Source organism: Pteronotus mesoamericanus, unplaced genomic scaffold, assembly GCF_021234165.1.
Source record: "Pteronotus mesoamericanus isolate MK-2021 breed Mesoamerican mustached bat unplaced genomic scaffold, CSHL_Meso_final scaffold_1066, whole genome shotgun sequence".
Taxonomy (NCBI): Eukaryota; Metazoa; Chordata; class Mammalia; order Chiroptera; family Mormoopidae; genus Pteronotus; species Pteronotus mesoamericanus.
The window spans coordinates 1,751,273-1,773,501 of record NW_026555299.1 but is presented as its reverse complement, the minus strand read 5'-3'; the positions used below and the strand labels follow the sequence as shown (position 1 = coordinate 1,773,501).

The following is a 22,229-nucleotide window of genomic DNA, read 5'->3' as shown; positions in this document are numbered from 1 at the left end:
CACACAGGCAAGGTACATACAGTCCTTGCCCTGAGGGATCTCAGAGTCCAGTTAGGGTCACAGACAGGAGAACAAACAGTGACAATAGCACATTAGACTCAGCCCAATGGAGATGAGCACATGATGTCCTCAGAGTGTATAATGGTGGTAAATACTTCAGCCAGGGGGTCAAAGAAGGCTTCCTGGAGGAGGAAACATGTGAAAAATCTCCCCATTAAGAGACCTTTAACGGGCCTGTGAGATGGAATTCCCGGGTTGGGATTTGATTCAGTTTCTAGCACAAGGCTGGAAGAATGGAAATAACCCAGCTTCCTCGTCGACTTATGGGAGAGTGGTTGGCAAAGCCTTACAAGACGCTGAGGTTCCAGGAACGCCGTTTTTGGCTCCAGGACGATTTTGCTTTAGGCCTCTGTTTTGAGAGGCATCAGAGAACAGAGGTTGGCAAAGAAGACTAGTTTGTCTCTTTAAAAGAGGAGGGACGACTCCTCAGGCCACTCCCTCGTCTTATTAATATGAAATTATCGTGAATATTGATGTGGGGGCGTGGCACACCGGCCAGCTGGGCTAACCAGTCAGGGGTTCCCGGTTGCACTGAGAGGAAAGTGACAGAAGCCAAGCAGAGAGAGACGCAGAGAGAGCGGAGCGCCCGTCAGCCACCCAGTCTCGGGGGAGCGCTCAGCTCCCCCGTCCCCGGCTCCCACCCTGTCCGGGGGGCTCCTCAAGCCCTCAGCCCCACTCCTGGGCTCCCCATGGAAGCCAGCTGTGCCCCCGGAGGAGCAGGAGGAAGAGGAGTCGGCTAAATGCCCGCTGTGCGCCCGGGGCCCCTGAGCCCAACCCGTTCCGCGCCGCTCCCCTAAGGCCCCCGAGCCCCCTGCGCCCCCTACCCGGGGCCGTGCCGCCTCCGCCCGCCCCTCCCCCGGGGCTTAGCCCCGGACCTGCCCCCGCCCGCTAGCCAGCGCTCAAGCAGGAGCTCTGGGCCGGGCGCGTCGCCGCCCTGGAGTGAGGGAAGCCCAGCTGAAGAGGGTCTCCGGAGCCGGCCGCGATGGACGCAGTCTTGGAGCCCTTCCCTGCGGACAGACTTTTCCCAGGATCCAGCTTCCTGGACTTGGGGGATCTGAACGAGTCGGATTTCCTCAACAATGCGGTAAGATGAAGGGTCTGCGTGCCCCTTCGACCACTCCGCACCCCTTTTCGCCGCTCGCCTGACCCACCCTCCCGAAGGACGGGGGCTTACACTGGGCAGAAGCAGAGTAAGGGGCTCAATGCAGGGCCCCCCGGAGGGACACGTGCTTAGAGCTCTGTGATTTGGTGACTAGATCCCTCAACACCTCGCTAGTCCCCAAGCCTGGACCGGAGCCTCTGAGCTTGCGCCAGTGCGCGCCCCTCCGGGGGTCTCCGTCCGTGGATGCATTGGCCTCTGCTCTCTCTGCTCCTCCAATCTAAGCTCCCCAGTCCTGCCCCCGCCCGGGGTTCCAGGATCAAATTGGGCGCAAAGTGGACCCGCAGCTGGTTCTCCGCTGGGAGGCGCACAGGGGAGTGCTCGAAAGGCCAGAGACCCGATGCCCCTTGGGGGAACCGGGGCCAGACGAGGGTTTGAGCCAGACCTGGAAACTTAGGGTGCTGCCTCGGCCGCCCCAAAGTCAGGAACGAGACCCCCCCGCCCCCGCCCCGCGGAGGGACCTGACGTTTAGCTGGCCAGAGCAGCACAGGACGAGCGCTCAGTTGGGAGGTCTTTCTCCCCATCTCTGTGTCTCTGCGTCTGTCTCTCTGTCCCTCCTGTCTCGCTGACTTTCTCTCTCTGCGACTCCTTCTCCCCCTTCTCTCTTCCCCTCCCACCCTAAGGAAACGTGGCTCCTCTCTTCTTCCCTCTCTCCCTCCCTCTCTCAGGCTCAGCCCAAAGGCCCTGCCGTGGGGGAGGGGCATGGGCTCAATAACAGGAAAAAACATTTGGGTTCAGAAGTGCCTTCCCCGTTAAAATGTGGGCAGCTTGGAGAATCTGGTAGGGTGCCCCCATTGCAGTGAACCTCCAGTCTCTCGTGCACGTGCACGGGCACTCACACTGAAATCCAGAGATCATCTCAGGGGTCTCTTCTTCCTGGCCTCTATCTGCTGGGACTAAGATAAACTTGGCCAGATAAGAGCTAAGGACATAGAGATTTAAAGGGTTGGGCACCTTGGACTTCCACCTAAACTTTCCCCGGTCACTAGATGGGGAAACCAGCCAAGGGTCAGGAACCTGAGTCTGAGAGGCATGAGGTGTGAGGTCTCCCAGATCTTCATTAGGCAGTAGAGCAGGGCCACCCCGCTCCCTGAGGAGGGCTCCTGGTCCCAGGCAGAGGGAGCATACTTCAGCAGAGAAGCCAAGTGGAGGAGGGGAGAGGGCTTGAACTGGTAGTGGGAAGATCTGGGCTCTAGTCCTGCCTCTGCTCCTGCCTTGTTGGGCAGGGGGTTTGGGGGTGGTTCGTTTGTGCTGCCCCTGCCGAGAAATGAGCTCCCTGAGGGCAAGGATTTCTCTGCCTCCGTGAGCCTGGGCCATGCCGCCAGCTCTCCTCCCTGGGCCTCAGTTTCTTTGTCTATAAAATGGGCAATGGTTGGATCAAGTCTTGATCTGAGGATTGTGTGGCATAGATCCTAGGGATAGAGGGGCAGCAGTCTAGGGTTCCGCGCATCCCTCCTAGAGTTGCTGGTCAGAGGGAGGGGGTTTGTTGGAATTTGTGTTCTTGCAGCCAAGGGGAGTGGTAGAGCCCCCCTGTGAGGTTCCCTCAGAGCTCTCGGCAGCTCTGAGTTAGGCTTTCTTCTGAATGAACTCTGCCGCCTACAGCCTCTTCCTGCTGCTCCATTCAGCCTTGCGTCCCCAGCTGCTCATCTGGGCCTTGGTCCAGCGCAGGAAAGGAGGCACGATCAGACAGTGGTATCCAGCACTGGGACTAGAGAGGGAAAGCCCAGCTGGAAAAGCTCTTGACCTCAGGCCTAGGCCAGGCCAGACCAGGAGAGGCAGGGAAAGGAAAGGATTTCTAAGAGGAGAGAGAAAGGATTCCTAGGCTGGGAATCAGGAAGTTTGGTTCTAGCTGTGCTTCTCCCGCCAGCCAGCTGGCCAGTTCAGACCAGTGACTTTTCATCCTCTGGTTTCCTCATCTGATAAATGGAGATATAGAACCTTCCCAATAGTGTTATTGCAGGGATTGACAGAATTAATTAAAGATTAATGTAGGACAATACTTGGCAGTTAAGTTTCCATGGTTAACTTGCTCCAGAGACTAGGTAGGATGGCTGTAAGAGCTACTCAGGTAGGAGTTGTTATATGACCTTAAGCAAGTCACCTTCTTCTCTGGTGCCTCCATTTAGTGTCTAATGTCTCTGGCAGCTGAAACCCCATACCAACCCTACCCCCTAACTCCCTCTTCATTCTGCACAAAGACAGAAAAATGGTTCCAGGGTTAAGGATGGGAAGGGATGGAGTATGCATGGTTCTCAGCCTGGAAGATGGAGAGCAGGGTATACATTATCCTTTTTTAAAATCCAGATAAAGGCCACAAAGTCATATGGAAAGTGTATATGCTCTGTTGCTTTGTGCAAAAAGCAAACATCAAGGCCCTGGCCTTGTAGCTCTATTGGTTGGAGTGTCGTCCCTATACACCAAGGTTTCTGGTTTGATCCTGGGTCAGGACTCATACAAAAGGCAACCAATGAATGCATCAATAATTGGAAAAACAAATCGATGTTTCTCTCTCTCTCTCTCAAAACAAAAAGGCAAACAATCAGAAAGCATGCTCTCCCTGAACACTACTATGTAAGAAGCACACATTCACTTGGACAGAGACAGGAGAATTAGTACACAAAGTCAAGTCAAGTGTGCTTGGAGGTGGCCAGGTGCTCTATTTTTTCTTTTGTGAAGATACTCCCATGTTGTTGCCACCTTGCTTGTGTGATTCTCAGAGACACCCCTCAGAAGGGGCCACACTTCCTGCCAGATGTGAGGGCTTCTCTTCCCCACATCTTCCACAATTCCTGAAGTGGCGACCCTAGAGCCCTCTTCCCTGTACCCTGTGATTCTTCAGCCCCTGGGCAGGTAAGAAAGGGTCTGGTGCTCAAAGAACTGGGATCAAGGACAAGAGAGAGAATAGGTCACATCTCCAGATAGAGCTGCTAATTCTGGGTGCTTCTTGCCTCATTCCTCTGGCTGAGGGGAAGGGATGACTGTGATTTCTCTAGAGGAAAATGGCTTTGGATCCCAGAGAAGCCCCAGCTGGGAGGGTGTGGGGAGGAGGAGGAAGAAGAAGAGTTCTGTTGTCTCAGAGGGGCGCAGCAGGAAGCTTTGAGGATGTTTGCCCAGCACACTCATTTATCTCCCAGCAGCTGGGGAGGCCAGGTATGGGAGGGGCCAGCCCAGGAGAGGGGAGCTGTGGGGCTAAGCCTGATCACTGCTCCCCAGGCCCCCAGCCTGTCTTCTCCTGAGCTAAATGGGAAAGCAGAAAACCGCCACCACCACCCCGGGCATTGGGGGATTTAGGGAGATTAGAGAAGTATGTGCGTTTGGGTGTTCCTGTGTCTGTGTGTGGGCCTTTAACAGCCCTTAAGAGGGGATGGGTGTGTGTGTGTGAGCATGTATGCCTACTTGTGTGTTTCTTTTTAAATTCTCACCAATAAGAAAGAGGACCCAAGGGCCAAAGCACTCTGGTCTCAGAGTAGAATCCACTAAAGAATTAATGGAGAAAAACTAATGGAGGAGCCCAAGTCTCAGGGCTCCTGTTGGGGAAGGGAGATCTCCCTGAATACCTACTCCTCCAAAACACTGAGTTTGTTTTGGGCAGGGTTTTTTTCGGGGGCGGGGGGGAGGATGCTGCCCCTACTGAGAAATGAGCTCCCTGAGGGCAAGAATTTCTCTGTCTTGTTCATTGTTGTATCCCCAGTGCCATGTAGTGCTTGGCACAGAGTAGACCTCAACCAGCCATTGCTGAATGAAGGAAGGGGGGCCCAGGCCAGACCCCACAATTTTTAGGGAGAGGGAAAATGGGCGCGTCCGCTCATCTACTCCCAGCCATCAGAGTCCTGCAGCCTGCACTGTCTCTGAGATTCAGGAAGGCTCTCCATGCTTTCCGATGAGTTGTCATGGCCTGAGCCAACCCCAGCCTGTGTGCAGCACAGACACCTGCAGTTCCTGGTACAGGACAGTCTAGAGCTAACTGAGCCACAGAAGATTCCAACTTGCGATTTAGGCCCCAGCCTTGAGCATTGGTTTCAGGGCTTCCATCTTCCCCAGTTTCTTCTTGTTCAGTTTGCTCTGGGACTTATGGATCTACAATCACCAGCTTAAAACTAGGTCTTTCCTAGCCCTACCTCAGGGCCTTTGCACATGCTGTTTCTGACACCTAGAATAGTTTCCCTTCCATTTTCTCCATTGTATCTTCCTCAGTTCAAATGTCACCTCTTTAGAAAAGATTCCCCAGCCACCTCAAGTGGGACCCCTTGTTGTTTTCCATTTTAATCCTTTGATGTCTTCATAGCTCTTATCTCAGTTTGCAGTTACTCTATTGGCTTATTGTCCATTTCCTCTGTGAAAAAGCAAGTTCCATGAGAACAGAGACCATGTCAGTTCTATCCATTGCCGTAAACCTAGCACAGTACCATAGCACACAATAGGTGCTTAATATAGTAAAATTCTACCATAAGGCAATAAGTGGAGTCCAAAATTTTCATTCATGTAAAATTGGAGTTATAGTGTTACAGGATCAATGAAAAGCAGTATATTTCAGTGGGTCTCTATTATCACAAAAAGCACAAAAGTAAAGATTGTGAAACTACTTGCTGCATGCTGCAGGCCAAACTGAGGAAGTTCCAAAGGAGCAGTCGCTTCTTTATCGACCCTTCAGTTAAGGGTTTTGCTCGCCTTTATTTGAGATGGGCCCCAAGCATAGGACAGAAGCTAAGGTTTGGCCCACATTGTAGTGGACTTTGCTCCATTTCATGGATTTACTGTACTTCAGACCAGGGCGATCCCAGTAAGAGAAGGGGAAGGGTGATTTTTAAAAAACAGGCCTATGTTTTCAGGAACTATACTGATAATTCCTGAAGGGACCCTAAGGTTCCCAGGGTCCTGGCCTGGCCAGCCCTGAGGGTGATGGGGATGCTGGACCCCAGGAAGATGCTGTCGGTACCCTGATCTGCTGTGAGGTCTTCTGGCTTCCCTGGACCAGCTGGGGATTTGCTTGGTCATTCTTCAATAGACATAGCCTGTCCTTTAACATCTGGGCACCCGAAGGAGAGAAGGAGCACCTGTGCTGGTCACTATGCATAGTGATGTCCAGCCAGAACTAGAGAGAGACAGAGAGGAAGAGACAGTAACAGTACTGTGGGGTGCCATGATGGAGCAGAGCATGGTGAGAGCCTGAGGAGGAGCACCCAGATGAGCTGGCAGTCATGGAGAGTTTCTCAGAGGAGGTAACTTCCACACTCTGCCTCCTCAGTGCCCCTATCCCTATCAGCAAAGGAATTACTGGAAGCCACTTCAGCGGGGCAGCCTTTCATTGAGCATGCATAGGCATCATTGTTCCTGTGCAGGTGAAAAACTGAGAATTAAAGAGGAGGGGACAGGCATCACTGTCTCTGTGCAGATGAAAAACTGAATTAGAGAGGAGGGGACATCTTAATGCTCTTCCTGGGGCTGGGATCCCAAGAAGTCAAGGAGGGGAGAAAACCATCTGCTCTCTTGTTCTTGTACTGGTTTGAACTTTGCTCTCTAGAGCAAGGAAGTTTGGGATATCAGATATCAGAGGGGGCTCCACCCTCATCTTCAGCTACTCCCATCCTTTGGGCACTGTGGATGCCTAGAGCGTTAGGAACAGAGCCAGCAGGTTGCCTGGCCTATAGAGGAGCGGCTCCCACATCCCATCCTGTGCCCTTTCCTCCTCCTCCCTCTGGGATGCTGCCCCCAGCCCACCTGAGAGCTCAGACCTCTGCTCTCTGCAGCTCCCAGGACTCCCTGGGAGGGTCTGTTTGTCTGGCCTGGCCTGGCCTGGCTACTGTGCCAGGAGAGGGGAGGATGAAGGACGCCACCCACTTTTGTGTCTTTCCTCCACGTCCTGTGTGCCTCCTGCAAGTGTTGGTACTGAGGCCCTTCCAGAGCATCCCTCTCCGGGACCTGGCTTGCCCCTGAACCTCCCTCAAGAAACCAGCTCCAGATGCTAGAGAACAGGCTGTTCTTCTGGAAGTCTCTACGCTCCAGGGGGCAGGATGGAAGAGGAAGATTTGGGTGGAGTTAAGTCAAGACCGTGAGCATTGCTCTGGCTGGAACACTGTGTAACCCCCTTGGACAAGCTAGGGGAAGCCAGAGAAAGTGGCAGAACCCTTGACCAGGAATGGGAAGAAGGTAAGGGTAGGGGTATCTGGTTCAGAAGAAGCTGGGAGAGGCAAGATATGGCCCAGAACTCTGATCATCAGGGAAAATATATCAAAAGTATTGATTTCCTTGTACTGTCAAAGATCCTGATCCCCATGACCTGAACACATCATATCGTTAATAAGGCCAATTTAACAGGGCAATAATAGGCTTCCCTGCTACTGGGTTCAATGTACCTCCTCTCTCAACTCTCCTGGGACAGAGCCCTCGTTGCAGCTTCCCTGGCCCTTGGCTCTTGGCCCAGGAGCTACTTCACCCATCACTGAGAGGCTAAGACATCTGGGCTGGGCTCTGTAGTCCGACATAACAGCTGGACAGCAGCAGCTGTCCACCTCATCCCTTTCCAAAAGCATAACAAAAATGAAAGCAGTGGTGGAGTAAGGCAGGCTCTTCAGGCCCTTGAGGAGAGCCAGGAGGCCGTTTGAAAGCAGCAAGTGAGGGGACTTGCTTTGGAGGTAGACAGGCCCAGGCTTTTGCCCATGTGTTTCCCTCTGCCTAGAATGTCCTCACCTCTCCTCACCTCATTTCCCTAATTTGTCGTGTGACCTTGGGCCGTGGCTTCCTCATTGCTGACCTAGATTGAGAGTTCTTTGAGGGCAGGGAGTGTCAAGCAATTATTTTTATCTATTGCCTAATTATAGCTATAGTGACTGAGTGCTCAGGAAATGTTTATTTGTTGGATGAATGGATGGACAGATGGATGAGTGGAAGAAAGGGAGGGAGGAAAGGAAGGAAGGAAGGAAGGAAGGAAGGAAGGAAGGAAGGAAGGAAGGAAGGAAGGAAGGAAAGGAAGGAGGGAGGGAGGGAGAAAGGAAGGGAGGGAGGGAGGAAGGGCAGGCATGGCGGGGTAGTGGATAAATGAATGGGTGGGTGGATGGATAATGGAAGAAAGGACACTTCCACACTTCCAACTTCGATGGTACTTTAAAAAAAAAAAGAATGGTATTTATTTATTCAAGGAGTAAATCTTCGCCTAAATCCCACATCTACCTTTCACTTTACCATAATCGCCCTTGCTATTATGAAATAGATTATATACAAATAAGAATATATAGATGCATGTATATGAATTATAAAGTATAATAAAATGGATACCTGGGTCAAAACTAACCAGCTGAAGAAATAGACTCAGCTCTGAATATCTTGGTCCCTCCAACTGCATGAATCTGGGGAAGAGGTGAGCTGTGAACTCTGAATCCATTCCACTTTGGGCAGATTCTGATCAAGAATATCCTGAGACCCGGTGCCTACTCCCAGACCCAACAGGACGCGGCAGCTAGTCCACAGGTCAGGTGGTAGATATCTCAGCAGGCCCTGGGGAGTCGAACTGTGCTTGAGGAGGGGTGGTGCAGCCATTAATGGTCACCTTTAGCTGCTCAGACCTGGGATCAAATTCTTGCTTTCACTGTTTGTCATCTGTGTGAGCTTGACAGGTGCCTACACCTCTCCCAGCTTATTTTCCTCATCCATAAAGTAGAGATGACCATAGAACACAGATTTCTTATGAGGATTCCGTTAGATAAGTCTTGTAGAAAGTCTAGCACAGTGCTTGGCATGTAGTAAATCCTCTATAAACAACAGTTGTTGCTTCTAATTTTCTGATTATTGCTGTTATTGCCTAAAAGGAAGGTCCCCAGCACTGGACAGCCCTTGGAGGAATGTCCCACCTTCTCCATCCCTATGCTGAGCCCTGATCATAGGGATTTTTTAAAACAAAATTTTATTTATTAATTTTTAAAGGGAAGAAGGGAAGGAGAAAGAGGAGGAGAGAAATATCGATATGAGAGAAACAATCTGTTGCCTCCCATACGTGCCCCCATCAGGAATGGAACCTGCAACCCAGGCATGTGCTGGGCCAGGAATCGAACCAGCAACCTTTCACTTTGCAGGACGATGCCCAACCAACTGAGCTACACTGGTCAGGGATTTTATTTTCTTATGTGTCTGACCTCTCTGGAGCTGGAAAACTCTTTGGGGCAAAATCAAAAGAAGCCAGGCCCATTCGAAGGGCTCTGTGTTTGGGGGCATCAGGAGAGGGAGAGCCAGAAATGAGCAAAACCAGGGACCCAGTGAGGACCCAGTGCATGGAGTGAAGGGCTTATATTTTGTATCTAGTACTGTACTGTGGATGGGGCAGCAAGAAATCAATATTCCTTCAAACAACTAGTGTTTGTTAAAGCAATCAGAGCTTGGTTTAGAAACCTGGCTCAACGTCTTGCTAACTGAATGAACCTGAGTAAGCTACTTCTGTGTGCCTCAGTTTTCTCAACTATTATATGGGGGTACTAGTACCCACCCTATCTTCTGAAACTTCAATGAGATAGACACTGCATGGAAGGAACTAAAACAGTTCCTGGGATATAAATATTAGCTATTATTATCATTACTGTTGGGCATAACGTATAATAGACCCTGTGTGAGGCCCTGCAGAGAGTTTAAGGATGTGCTCCATCCAAGATTCTACCCTCAAGGAGGTTAAAGTTTAGAAAGGTAGATGGGTCCCAGTGTGCATAATTAAAGTTAAAGGCATGATATTAGCAAGTGGCCTAAGAGTCTATAAGTGCTATGGTGGTACAAAAGTGACAAGACTTTTCCAGCTGGGTGATCAAGAAAGGCTTCCTGGAGGAAGTAGCATTTGACTTGGGCTTTATAGAAGTTAAAATGAGGAGATAAAAGGCAAAGGCATTCCAGGCGCAGGAATGGTACAAGCAAAGGTTCTGCTCATGGAGCTCACAGCAGATTGGAGGAGCTGGGGGTGGTCATCCAGTTAGGCTGGAGGGAAGACAAAGACGAGTGGCTCCAGCTGTAGTGGTAAGTAGAAGGCGGTGCTTAGGAGCTGAGAGTTTTATCAGCAGGTGGGAGGGAGCCAGTGATAGTTCGGAGCTGGACACAGTGGAGGTCCCAGCAACTCTGAACTGTCTCAGTGCTGGGAGACCTAGCATCCACGGGGGGATGTCAGCTGTCAGCCTGTCCGGATGATGCAGGACTCTCCCCCAAAGGAGACAGAATTGTGGGCCCTTCCCGAACCCAGAGCAACTCAAGGCAGCCGCTGACCCCATGTCTCTTCTCACCTTCTCCATCCACCTTCTGCCCTGATGTGACTCTCACACTGGACCAGGAGTAACCAGTTCCCTCCGACTCTTCCATCCCCAGCACTCAGACCAGGCTGACCTGGGGAGGTCCGACGCAACCGCACCCTTGCAAAAGGACGGACTGTCCCATTTCATGCTGGGAGCCCTAGCCTAAACCACGGCCTTCCTCCTAGTCTAATCCTGGGACACTAATGGGGTTCCCCCACCCCTCCTACAGTTCATGACCCTCCATTATCATGCAAAGCATAGTCCTATTGGTCCCAGGGGAATAGAAGGCTCTGAGCCCAGCCCAGCCTGGCACCTCACCTCCTTGGCCCTCCCACCCATCAGCTGGGACAAGATGCCCAGAGTCCCTTCCATCATCCTCCCAGAGAGGAAGCCCAGCCCTGCCCTCTGCCGCCCCAAAGCCTTCACCTCTTTCTCTCCCAGGGCTGCAAATCAGTTCCACATTTGGGATCTGGCATGTACTATCTGCTCAGAACTTACCCCTCCCAGTTAGCTCAAGCTCTCATTTCCCCCCACCCCACATGGTCAGCCCATGGGGTCCACAGAAGGAGAAGGGCTCCTGCCTTCAGTGACCCTCTTCAGCAGTCTGAGAGGAAGCTGGACTGTAGCAACATACCGGAGGGACAGTGGACTCGAGGCCCGCCCAGGGAGAGATGAAAGAGGAAGGGTAGAAAAAGGAAGGGGGTGGGGCGAAGGCAGAGCTTGAGTGAGCATATGAGGGGATGAGGGGTTGGGGGTGGTGAGGGAAGGAGCGAGGTAGTTCCCAGCTCAGCACATTCCTGAGACATCTGGACGTTCTGGAAGGGCCCCAGCTGGCCTGCATGGCTGTGGCTCCAGCCTCTCTGCTCTGTGATGTCAGGACCCAGCATTCCCCCCTCCCCTCAGAATCTCACTGGCCTGGAGTCCACCTTGGGACTGAGCGCTAGGGTGTCCTCTCCAGACCCCTCATCCTCAGGGAGCAAAAGAAGAGGTTCCTGGGGCCGTGGAAGAAATGCCTTCCCCAGAGGAGGGCCTGGGCTGGTGGTAGGAGGCAGACCTAGAAGATCCAGCGGTTTGCCCATGAGACTGACTCAAGGAGATTCCTCCTTTGGGCTGATGCCAGTATCCTCCCTTCTCCTTGGAAGGGAGATGGAGACAGAAGAAAGATTCCAGAAATGGCTGCCTACCTTGAGCTCTGTGATCCTGGGCACATCCACTCCCTTCCTAAGCTCTGTTTCCCTCTGCAACAGGAACAGCTACATTTAATGAGAGCCTTCTATGTGGCCTGCATTGTATAAAGCTCTTTACAAATGGTATTTCATCCTCACAGCAGCATGGTGAGGTAGATATAACTACCCCTATTTTACAGCTGTGAGTGAGGCTCAGAGAGCTTAAGCAACTTGCCCAAGGCTATAGGGTAGGTAGCACAGCTAGGATTAGGACCAGGTCTGTCTGCTTCCCTTGCTCATAACCATTGAACTATGTTGCCTCTACAAATAAGAGATGGAACTAATGATGCCAGGCTTTCTTTCAGCTCTAAACTTGTAATGATTTTTCTTGGCTATAGTGGGGCTCTTCAAGAAGGGCAGGGGAGGCATTAGTCACACACTGGGTGGGGGCGGGGGGAACGAGGGCATCTGGCTGTGAAGCATCGGATGGGTCAGGGATCTTTGGAGGTCCCCTCCCTTGGAGCCCCAGAGAGGTCCAGACCCTAGGAGCTGAAACTGCAACCTGATCCCCAGCCGAGCCTAGGGGTCCCACACCTTTCCTGAAGGAAGGGAGTAAATAAGGAGAGAGAATGCAGCTTCTTCCAAAAATAAAACCCGAGGACAAGTCAGACAGGCCAGGACGCTAAGGAAGCCAAAGGCTGAATGCTGAGCGCACTGAGGAGAGGGAAGAGGCCAAGGGAATTCCAGCCAGGGCTGGGTGGCAGGTTCCAACAGAGGGCCTTCCAGCTGGCCAGAAGCGGGGAGAGCAGCTCAGCCGGTTGGCCACTGGGCTGTTTATACTGTTTGGCCTTACCTAAGCTTGGGGCAGCTCCTCCAGTGCTGAGTAGGGGGCTGTGGTCCCCAGTACTGGTCTGGCTGGGGCTTAAGAACAAAAGGGCCTTGAGGAGGAACAACCCAATAGGGAGGGGCTGAGGGAAGAAGCCCAGGGGCATGGAAACTCTGCTGGAGCTAGAGTAAGCTGGCATCAGAGCGGAATTCAAGGCAGTCATTCCTGGAGGCTCAGCTGCAAAAATAAAAAATAAATAAAAACTAAAATTAAAAAAGTAAAAAAGGCTTCAGTCCCTTAGCTCGCTGGCACATTCCTTCATTCACCCACCAATTCAGTCAGTCACTCAGCAAATATCTAAGCATCTACCATGTGCTGGGACCAATGCTAAGTTTTGGAGATAAAGATGAGAATCACACACAGCAAGACATAGCAGCAACCTGGCTGGATCATTTCAAACTACACTAAGGAACTGGGAAATGATCCTAAGGGCAGTAGCAAGCCATCAATGGATACTGAGCAGGGGAGACCCACCGTCATATTTGTGTTGAAGACCCCTCTTGACTACAAGGGGGAGAATGCTCTTGAGACAGATCAAAGTTCAAAGCTTGGATGTACCTTTATAAATTGGGTAGTCACACCACGAGTGAGAAAGCCTTTTGCGAGCAGGAATTGCGCTTTGTTTATCCCTGTATCCACAAGGGTTTGGCACACAGTACTACTCAGTGAGTACTGAACAAATGCCTAAGTGATAAATAAATAGATGTGATTAGATGGCCTTATTCTTTAACAGCCCCCAGTGACAGCCCTGGCACTTAGCTCCAGTGTCCTGAGCTGTCCCACAGGGATCCTCGGGCCACTGCGTATGGACCAACATCTCCAGCAGCCAGACCATGGGCTGCTGTGCCCTTAGAGGTGCCAGTCACAGCTAATCCCAGCCCTGGGCAGCAGCACTCACTGCCATCTCTTCCTCCTGCCCAGACAGCACCTGGCACCCACCCGAGGGTTGGGCCACAGCACTTGGGCTGCCTGTTCAGAAGATGCCAGGCTCTGGCCAGGAATCTGCAGGCCAGATCTTCTCTTTCCTGAGGGACCCATGTCCTGACCAAAGAAGGGTTACCAGTGTCAGGAGGGGAAACTGGGGGACCAGACTAACGGAGCTGGGGGCTAGAGAGAATGCTCACCCTCCTCAGGACGCTGCTCTGCGCAGGAGCAGCCTCTGGTGAATGCCAGCCTACCCTTTCCTCTGTCCCTTCCCTTCTCCAGTGCACATGCAAAGAAAACCTCACCCTGTATTGTCCCCTTCTCTAGTCCCAGTCCCAGGCGAGCCTGGGACTCCCAAATCTCCCTTGTGGGGGTCACATGACTCTGTTATCTCCAGCACGTGGCTTGGCGCAGTCAGCAGTTCTGTGGTCGTGTGAGATTCTGCTTGTGTTCATGTGAGGGTGTGCATGACTACATTGGTGACTTTGTCTGGGGTGACTGACCATGTGTATATGGGAGTCTCTCTGTCTGATCACATCGGAGGAGTGTGTCCTAGTTAGGTCTGTTCGTGCCTGCCAGTGTCAGCCAACGTGAGCCCATGAGTGTATGTGCAATAACCTTGTGCCAGGCCGTATATAGAACTGTCTAAATGTGCCCATGGGTGTAGACCTTTCCCTGGGTAGTGTGTGCCTGTGTAAATAGGAACCTCACAGCCATGTCTATGTAGCATGTGTACAGGAGTGAGTGTGTGCACAAGCACACACACACACACACACACACACAAGTATTTCTGCTTACTTGGACTGGGGCTCTGTGGTAACTAGTTCAGCAGGGGGAAAATATGAAACCTCAAGCAGCCGCCTTCCCTGGGCCTGTGGGGAACGGGGGAATGAGTGAGGTTGGAGGTTGGAACAATGTGCTCCCCCTACCCCACCCCATGCCCTGCCAGGAAGCCTCAGGGAGGGGCTAGCTCCCGGGACCAGGAGAACCGGCTCCATCCCTTACCCGTCCCCAGGGAGACCAGGGCAGAGAAAAAGAGCCCACTTTCTGAGGATTGGCTTACCTGCCACCCCAGGTCCCAGCCACCCCGGCCCCAGCAGGAGCACAGGTTTTAACTGATGGGAAACTGCAGCTGGCGAGGAAACACTACCTGCCCTCTGGGGTTCCTGAGTCCAAGGCCCCAGCCTTTTCCCCTTCACGGGACAGCTTTCAGGCCCAGCTCTGCGAGGGCAACGCCACAGCCGGGATTGTGATGCTTAAGGACAGGAAGGGCTTGTGTGACAGCTGGGTGCCCAGTGGCCCACCTCCCCTCTGCTAAGCTCCTCTTTGCTCTCTCTTGACCCTACCCCACAGCAGTGACTCATTCTGATGGCCCTTCGGTTTGAAATGGGGGCAATTTTCTAGTGACCACGAGGCAAGTAACTGTCCAGGAATGTATGGGTCAGTGTGTGCATGGGGGGTGGGGACTGGGGGCCCGGACTGCGGGGAAGGGGAAGGGAGAAATGTAAGAAGACTCTCCTCCCATCTCTCCCCAGAGCTCACTCTCTCAGAAGGAATGTCTGGGCTCGGGATTTCCCCCCGCTGCTCATCCCACAGCTCAGCCTGGGCCCACTCCGGTCTCCTCCCTCTTCTTCCCCAAGCGCAGACTGAATCGGCCCGGGTCGGGGAGGGGGCAGAAACCAGAGATGGGGTGCACGCGTCGAGGGGCATGAGGGAAGGGGGCGCTCTCCCTCAGGTCCTCAGGCGGAGACCCTCCTCCCACTCCCCCAGAGCTTTTCTCTCTCTGCATTGACCCAATGGAGGAATGAGGGGAGGGAGCTGAGGAGCTTCAGGCGGTCCTACAGGCAGCCCAAGAATGCCGGCCCCCCCACACACACACACAGCACCCCCTCCGGGGACCGAGAGACCGAGGCCGGCTGCCCCGTCCACGCGCGCGTGGTAGGAGTATTCAAGGAGGGGCGGAAGGAACTGAGCTGGAAAAGTTGCGAAGGGACTTAAGAATTGGGGCCGGACCTCCGCTTGGAGCCGGGAACATCTGAGGAGACTCTTCCTTTCCACTTTCCCCTGCTTGTGGTGCGGGGTCGGGACCGCGCCATTGAGACGAGTCTTAGGACACTGTGGGACCGCCAGGCCCACCTGGAGGCTCAAAGGGGTCGTTCCTGCCTCCCCACCAGGTGCAGAAAAGGACACAACGGGAGACCCAATATGCCCTGCCCTTCGCGTACACCCGCGCGGTAGGCGAGGCGGAGACCCTCCTCCGTGCGAGCCCTGCCCGCCTCCTGCCCCTCCCGCCCCAGCTGCTGCAGCTGCGGTCTTTTCGCAGCTTCCTCCCATTGGCCAGGAGCTCCGCGGGTCCACCAATGAGCAGGCTGGGTTCCCGCGTGGGGCGGCCCCAAGCACGAGGTGTTAACCTCTTGGGGGCCTAGCCTAGCGGGCTGGAACCCTGTCCTTCAGTAAATTTAAAGGGCCGGCTTCCAAGACCAGCTTGGGGCGTAGGGGAGGCTGCCATCGAAGGGAGGGGTGCGCGCAGGAGAGCCCAGGACCGCTCCTCCAAGAGAGAGGAGCCGGTGCTGGCTGCGCGTGGCAGCCGAGAAAGAGCTTACGTTGGCACGACTGTAGGAAAAAGTCTTTAACGAGGAGGGAAACGAATCATAATACAGTGTTTCCTTCTCTGGCTTCCCACCTCCCGTTGCCTGGAAAGGCACCTCCGTAGGAAGGGTTACCCTCTCAGGACCGATCCCCCTCAGAACGATGACCCGCGACCCCCTGACATTTATGGATTCCTGCCCTCCACCCCCAATAATTTCCAGCGAATAATCTGAAACCTAAACTTTCTGTGTGTAAACTGGAGGGAGAGCTGGGTGTGGCCCAGGGAGGGGGAGCGGTTGGCAGTGCGGGACGAGAAGCGATGCTGGAGCTCAGGAGATCTCCAGGCTGGGTTTCCAGGGATGGGGCGGGGGAGACACAGAGAAAGAAGTGAGGGGCCAACAAGAAGGTGCCCCTCGTCCTGTCAGCCCCAGAACTGCGAAGAACCCTCCCTCAGCGTTGCCATTTCACTGTGTGATCCTGGGTAGGTGGCTTTCCCTCCCTGGGTCTCAGTTTCCTCATTAGCAAAGTGGGGAGGAAGGCGTGGACCAGGAGCTTTCTCAGATCCCTTCTGCCTCCAACTTCATGATATAAATCAACCATAACTCAGCTCCAGGCACCAGATAGACGTGGGGCTACCAAGCTCTCTAAGGGAAGTCCCTCTGGCCTGCTCCCATGAGCAGGAGTAACAGGACATACCCATTGTTGCCACCAGAGGGGCGTCCAGCATTCAAGGAGGCCCGGAGGAACGGCGGGATTTTCTGAGTGTCCTCCGCCCCCACCCTGCCTGCCCCTTGGCCGCCCTCCCCTTCTACTTGGCTCCCACACTCTGGAAGCTCCATCCTGCTGGGCCCTGGCTGCTGTTTCCAGCAGGTGAGGTGGGGGCTTCTCACACAAGGGGACCAACTGAGCTTCCCCCAGCAGGTTCCAACGGGCACCGCAAAAGGGGTCTCTGAGAAGGACCTGGGTCATCCGCCTGGAGCCAAGGCTGTCAGGGACCCGGGCCCAGGCTAGAGGAAGCATCTTTCCTCTCCCAGGCCTCACGGACAGGCTTGGCAAACCCTTATCGCCTGAGAAGCAGCTGCTGGAGAAATACCTTAGCTGCTGACTCACTGTGCTGTCCTCTCTTTGTAACCCCTTCCCACTGGGCCCCACACCAGGCCTGATGGAGTGAGAGAGAGACAGAGGGAGGGAATGAGAAGGGGCAAAACGACCCCAGCTCGTCTGGCCCAGACTCCACAGAGCACGTGGCTAGCACAGACCACGTGGCTAGCACAGACCACGTGGCTAGCACAGACCTGCCTGTCCCTGGCTGGATGGTTGGGGGAGGCTGTACCCTTTAAATGGCCTTCATCTGGGATCACAGGTATTCTTTAGAGACTTGATCAGCTGAGGCCTCTGACCTCCTGGTTCTGCCTCCCCCCGCAGGCATTCACTGATGGACAATGGACATACTGATGGCATTGCCCTCTGGGGTATACAGGGCCTTGTCCCCCTAGCAGGTGAACAAGATAGAGACCTTGTCTCAGGAGGGACAGTACAGTCTGGCCAAGAGGCAATGCCAGAACAGGGGAATGTCTGCTGCAGGTGGGAAAGGACTGTACAGTCAGGAGGTATGCACAATTCCCAGTTCTGCTCGACTCCCTGGGCCTCAGTTTCCCTACCAGTCAAATGCAAATACTTATCTCATTTAGTAATTGTGACAATTGAAAAAAAAGGACGCATAGGAAAGCACAACAAAGTGTAGGATAATGATGATAAATTCTGGTGAACTAGGAAGAGGAAAGAATACCTGAATCAATGGGGTTTCTGAACACATTTTGTCCTGGATTCTCTGCTCACACTTTGTTTGGGGGAAAGGTCAAACCACCTTCCCCCATGGGCTCCAAGCTCAGTTCACTTCAGGCTCAGAGTTAGGCTTTTCATAATAATCATGGCTAATAATTATCAAGCACTTACTACATACTAGACACTGTTGTAAGTGTTACATGTATTTACTGCATATACGTATGTTATGTGTACACAAGTTATATGTATTTGCTCATTTTATCCTCATAATCCTTTGAGGTAAGTATTAAGCATCTAATAAATATTCGACACAACAACACCACTATGAGGTAGGAAATATTCCCCCTAACAGACGAGGAAACTGAGGCACAGAGAAGTGAAATAACTTAGCAAGTAGTGGAACTAGGGATCGAAGGAAGCCTGTCTGACTGCAGAGCTTGCACACATCCCCTGCTCCCTGCATACAGATGCTCTTGTGGCTCTGGACCTTATTCTCAGATACGGCCCTTCTACTCATTCCTCTGGGTTGGGACAGGCTCTGAGTAGTCCAAGCTAGAAGGAGCCAACAACTCCAGACCTCAGACCAATCCCCCAGAAGCCAGTTCTTAAACACTCACCAGGTGGGATCCCAGGGCTGGAAGTAAAGCCCCCCACCATCTCTACCAACCCACCAGCAAATTCATCCAGTCAGTAAATAATGAATAAACAACAGTGACATTTCCGTACATGTTTGTAATTCTTTAGAGAGAAAAAAACAAGCCTACTTTGTCCCAGCCACTAGGTGCTTTATTAATAAGAAGTAACATTTGTTGAGTAATTACTATGTGCCAGGGACTGTTCTATGGTCTTTACATGTGAAGTTGACCTTTGAACAGTGCAGGAGTTAGGAGAGCCATCCCTATGTAGTTGAAGATCCACATACGCCCTGGCTGGTGGCTCAGTTGGTTGAGCATTGTCCTGTGCGCCAAAAGGTTGTGGGTTCTATTCCTGGTCAGGGAACATACCTACGTTATAGTTCATACCTGGTTTCTCTCTCACATTGATGTTTCTCTCTTGCTCCCTTTCTCTCTCTTTAAAATCAATAAAACAGTCAGAGAAAGACAAATACCATATGATTTCGCTCATACGCGGAATCTAATGAACAAACTGAACTAACAAGGAAAACAGAGACAGACTCGTAGATGGAGAGCAGGCTGACAGCTAGTTGGAGGGGAGGTTAGAGGATGGACAGATTGAGCAAAAAGGAAAAAGGACTCATGGACATGGACAACAGTGTGGTGATTGCTGGGGGGAAGCAAGTATAAGAGAACTAAATAGTAATGTGAAAACATACAATAAAAATTAAATCAAAAATAAATAAAATCAATAAAACATATCCTCAAGTGAGGATTAAAAAAAAGAGAAAAGATAATCCACATATAACTTTTGACTCCCCCATACTTAACTACTAATAGTCTAGTGTTGACCAGAAACTGTGTCCATAATATAAACAATTAACACATATTTTGCATGTTATATGCATTGTATACTGTAGCCTTACAATAAAATAACCTAGAGAAAGGAAAATGTTATTAAGAAGAGAAAATACACTTTCAGTACGGTTATTAATACCATAAGTTTACATCCTCTATTTACAAGGTGAAAAAAATCTACCTAGAGTGCACACACGCAGTTGGAACCCATGTTGTTCAAGGGTCAATTGTATTAACTTGTTTAATCCTCACAATATCCTAGCAGAGAGGAACTATTATCATCCCCACTGTACAAAGGAGGAGATGAAACATAGACAAGTTAATCAACTTTCCCAGGATCACTAAGAAATATATTCAACATCATTGCCAAGAACAAACACACACACATAACTGAGATAAAAAAATTATACTAGGTATTTAACTTGTCTGTGTGCTGTGTACTCTGATATTTTTCTACCCTATTTTGTCCTATTTTTTTATATTCTGGTCATGACCTATTAAATTGATTTCACAACTCGTTAACGAGTCAACACCCACAGTTTGAACGGCACTGAGTCATAGCTAGAAGTCTCGAGGCCAAGATTTGAACCCAAGTAATATGGTTCCAGAGCCTAGTCTCTTGGAATAAAGAATGTCTTAGAAAAGGGAGACACTGGATGCATGAGGACAGGTGGGGACTGTGCTAACGAGGGAAGTGGAGGCCTCCATAATCCTCCGAACTTGCATCACAGCAAAAGATAATACAAAAGTCACTAATACTGCCATCGGGGTACAAACTTGCTGCCATAGACATATTCTTTTTTTTCTTTTTTAAAAGATTATTTTTCAATTACAGTTTACATTTAATATTATTCTGTATTAGTTTCAGATGTAGAGCAAAGTGGTTAGAAAATCATGTACTTTACAGAGTGGTGCCCCTCACTGTTCTATGTACCCACCTGGCCACATGCATATTTATCACACTATTGTTGACTATATGTATTCCTCATGCTGTAATCTACATCTCTGGCTATTCTGCAACTACCAGTGTGTGCTGCTTAATTCGTTCATCTTTCTCACCCATCCCCCCAACCCCCTGCCCCTCCGACAGCTCTCAGTTTGTTCTCTGTGTCTATGGATCTGTTTCTATTTTGTTCATTTGTTTAGTTCATTAGATTCCACATATAAATGAAATCATATTGTATTTCTCTTTCTCTGCCTGGCCTATTTCACTTAGCATAATACCTTCCAGGTTCAACCATGCTGTTTCAAAGACATAGTTATTCTTTTAATTAGTCCTCCCATGAAGGAAGTGGAGTGGCCTGAGAGAAAGACTCAGGCAAAGTGATGTGACCAAGGTCACTGAGCCAGAACTAGAGCCCTTGTCCATCTTACTGTCTGGGCCAGCGGTCTTTTCACACCATCCATAGCTTACCCTTGAGGATAATGACATTGAGCTGGAGATGGCGGTGAAGGTGGCGGTGGTCACGTGATGACAGTGGTTCTGGTATTAACAGAAATCATAATACTTGGTACAGGTGATGTGGGCATTCATGGTGGTGGCAGGGCTGGAGGCACTACCACAGAAGTGTCTGTACCCCCTTCCCAAGCTAAGCTGTCCCCCCAACACCTCCTCTTTCCCTAGCATTTCCCTGAGCACCTGGACCACTTTGCGGAGAACATGGAGGACTTCTCCAACGACCTGTTCAGCAGTTTCTTTGATGACCCCGTGCTGGATGAGAAGAGCCCTCTACTGGACATGGAACTGGACTCCCCCACACCAGGCATCCAGGCTGAGCACAGCTACTCCCTGAGCGGCGACTCAGCGCCTCAGAGCCCCCTTGTACCCATCAAGATGGAGGACACCACCCAAGGTAAACAGGATGGAAGGGCCCAGGGACAGCACAGGCCCAGAAGGCCCAGGAGAGAGGGAAGCTACTGAGGGACCGCAGGGGGAGCATCACAGGCCGAGACTCCCATGGCCCAGGGAGCCACCCACAAACACCTCTCAGCCACGCTGCCCCTGCCTTTTTGTTCTCCCTCCAAGCACACCCAATGGGTACTTCTCAAGAGCTTCTTGCTGACTTCGGTCAGTGGTGTGCAAAGGGTGGTTCCCAGGCCAGCAGTGTCACCTGATAACTTGATAGAAATGCAGATTCTCAGGTCCCCCCAGATGTTCTAGATCAGAAGCCCTGTAGGTAGAGCTCAGCCTTCCAGGGGATTCTGGAGCACACTTGGGTCTAAGGACCGCTGACTTAGAGGGAACAGTGAGGGGAATTAAACCGTAAATGTGGACTAGTGACCAAGGCTCTATGTGGAACCGTCCCATATCCTTATACTGTGATGTCCTCTGAGATGCTACCTGGGAGAGACTCCTGCGCCTACTTTTATTACTGAAGGTGGGGTTCTCCTAAGCTCCCCTCTCCCCCAGCCTGCCTTGATTTTAAGCAAAGGGCCCTTTATGTCTTTTCTCTCATGTCATCAACATTTGAGAACTCAAGACTGTGCCCCCCCCCCGGAAATGGTCCCTTTGGGCATTTCCTCAAACAGGCGGTCCCGGCCCCATCAGCCCCATCTTACTTGGCTGGGCCATGGTGGACACACCTCCTAGCCTCAATAAACCGCAGTTTCTTCATCTACAAGTGGGAACAGCAATAAACAGTTCTATAACATCTCCAGTTTACAAAGTGCTCCCATGTTAATCATCTCGTTCATTTCTCACAACTCATAGCTGAGGTAGGAATCACTTTTATCATAATCCTCCCTTGACTGAGGAGGGAAATGAGACTTCAGGAAAGCTGAGTTGTTTGGTCACACACACAGTAAGATGCCCGGCAGGGACTCGGAAGCAAGCAAAGCCCGACTCTGAACTCGCACCCTTGCCGCCGCCACATCCACCGGCCTCAAGGGGGCAGCAAGGAGCACTGCGTTTGGAACCACACAGGTTTTGGT

At 51.7% G+C, this 22,229-nt stretch overlaps 1 protein-coding gene across 1 annotated transcript in view; it reads left to right on the top strand.

Annotated features, from left to right (window-relative positions):
* The first annotated feature begins 899 nt into the window (after positions 1-899).
* The window catches only part of CREB3L1 (cAMP responsive element binding protein 3 like 1), a 33,966-nt gene continuing 12,636 nt past the window's right edge, over positions 900-22,229 (top strand). Inside the window, exons 1-2 of the mRNA XM_054587186.1 lie at positions 900-1,144; positions 20,923-21,151. Of these exons, the coding sequence (XP_054443161.1) occupies positions 1,043-1,144; positions 20,923-21,151 (331 nt within the window). The 5' untranslated portion in view covers positions 900-1,042. The remainder of the gene's footprint in view (positions 1,145-20,922; positions 21,152-22,229) is intronic.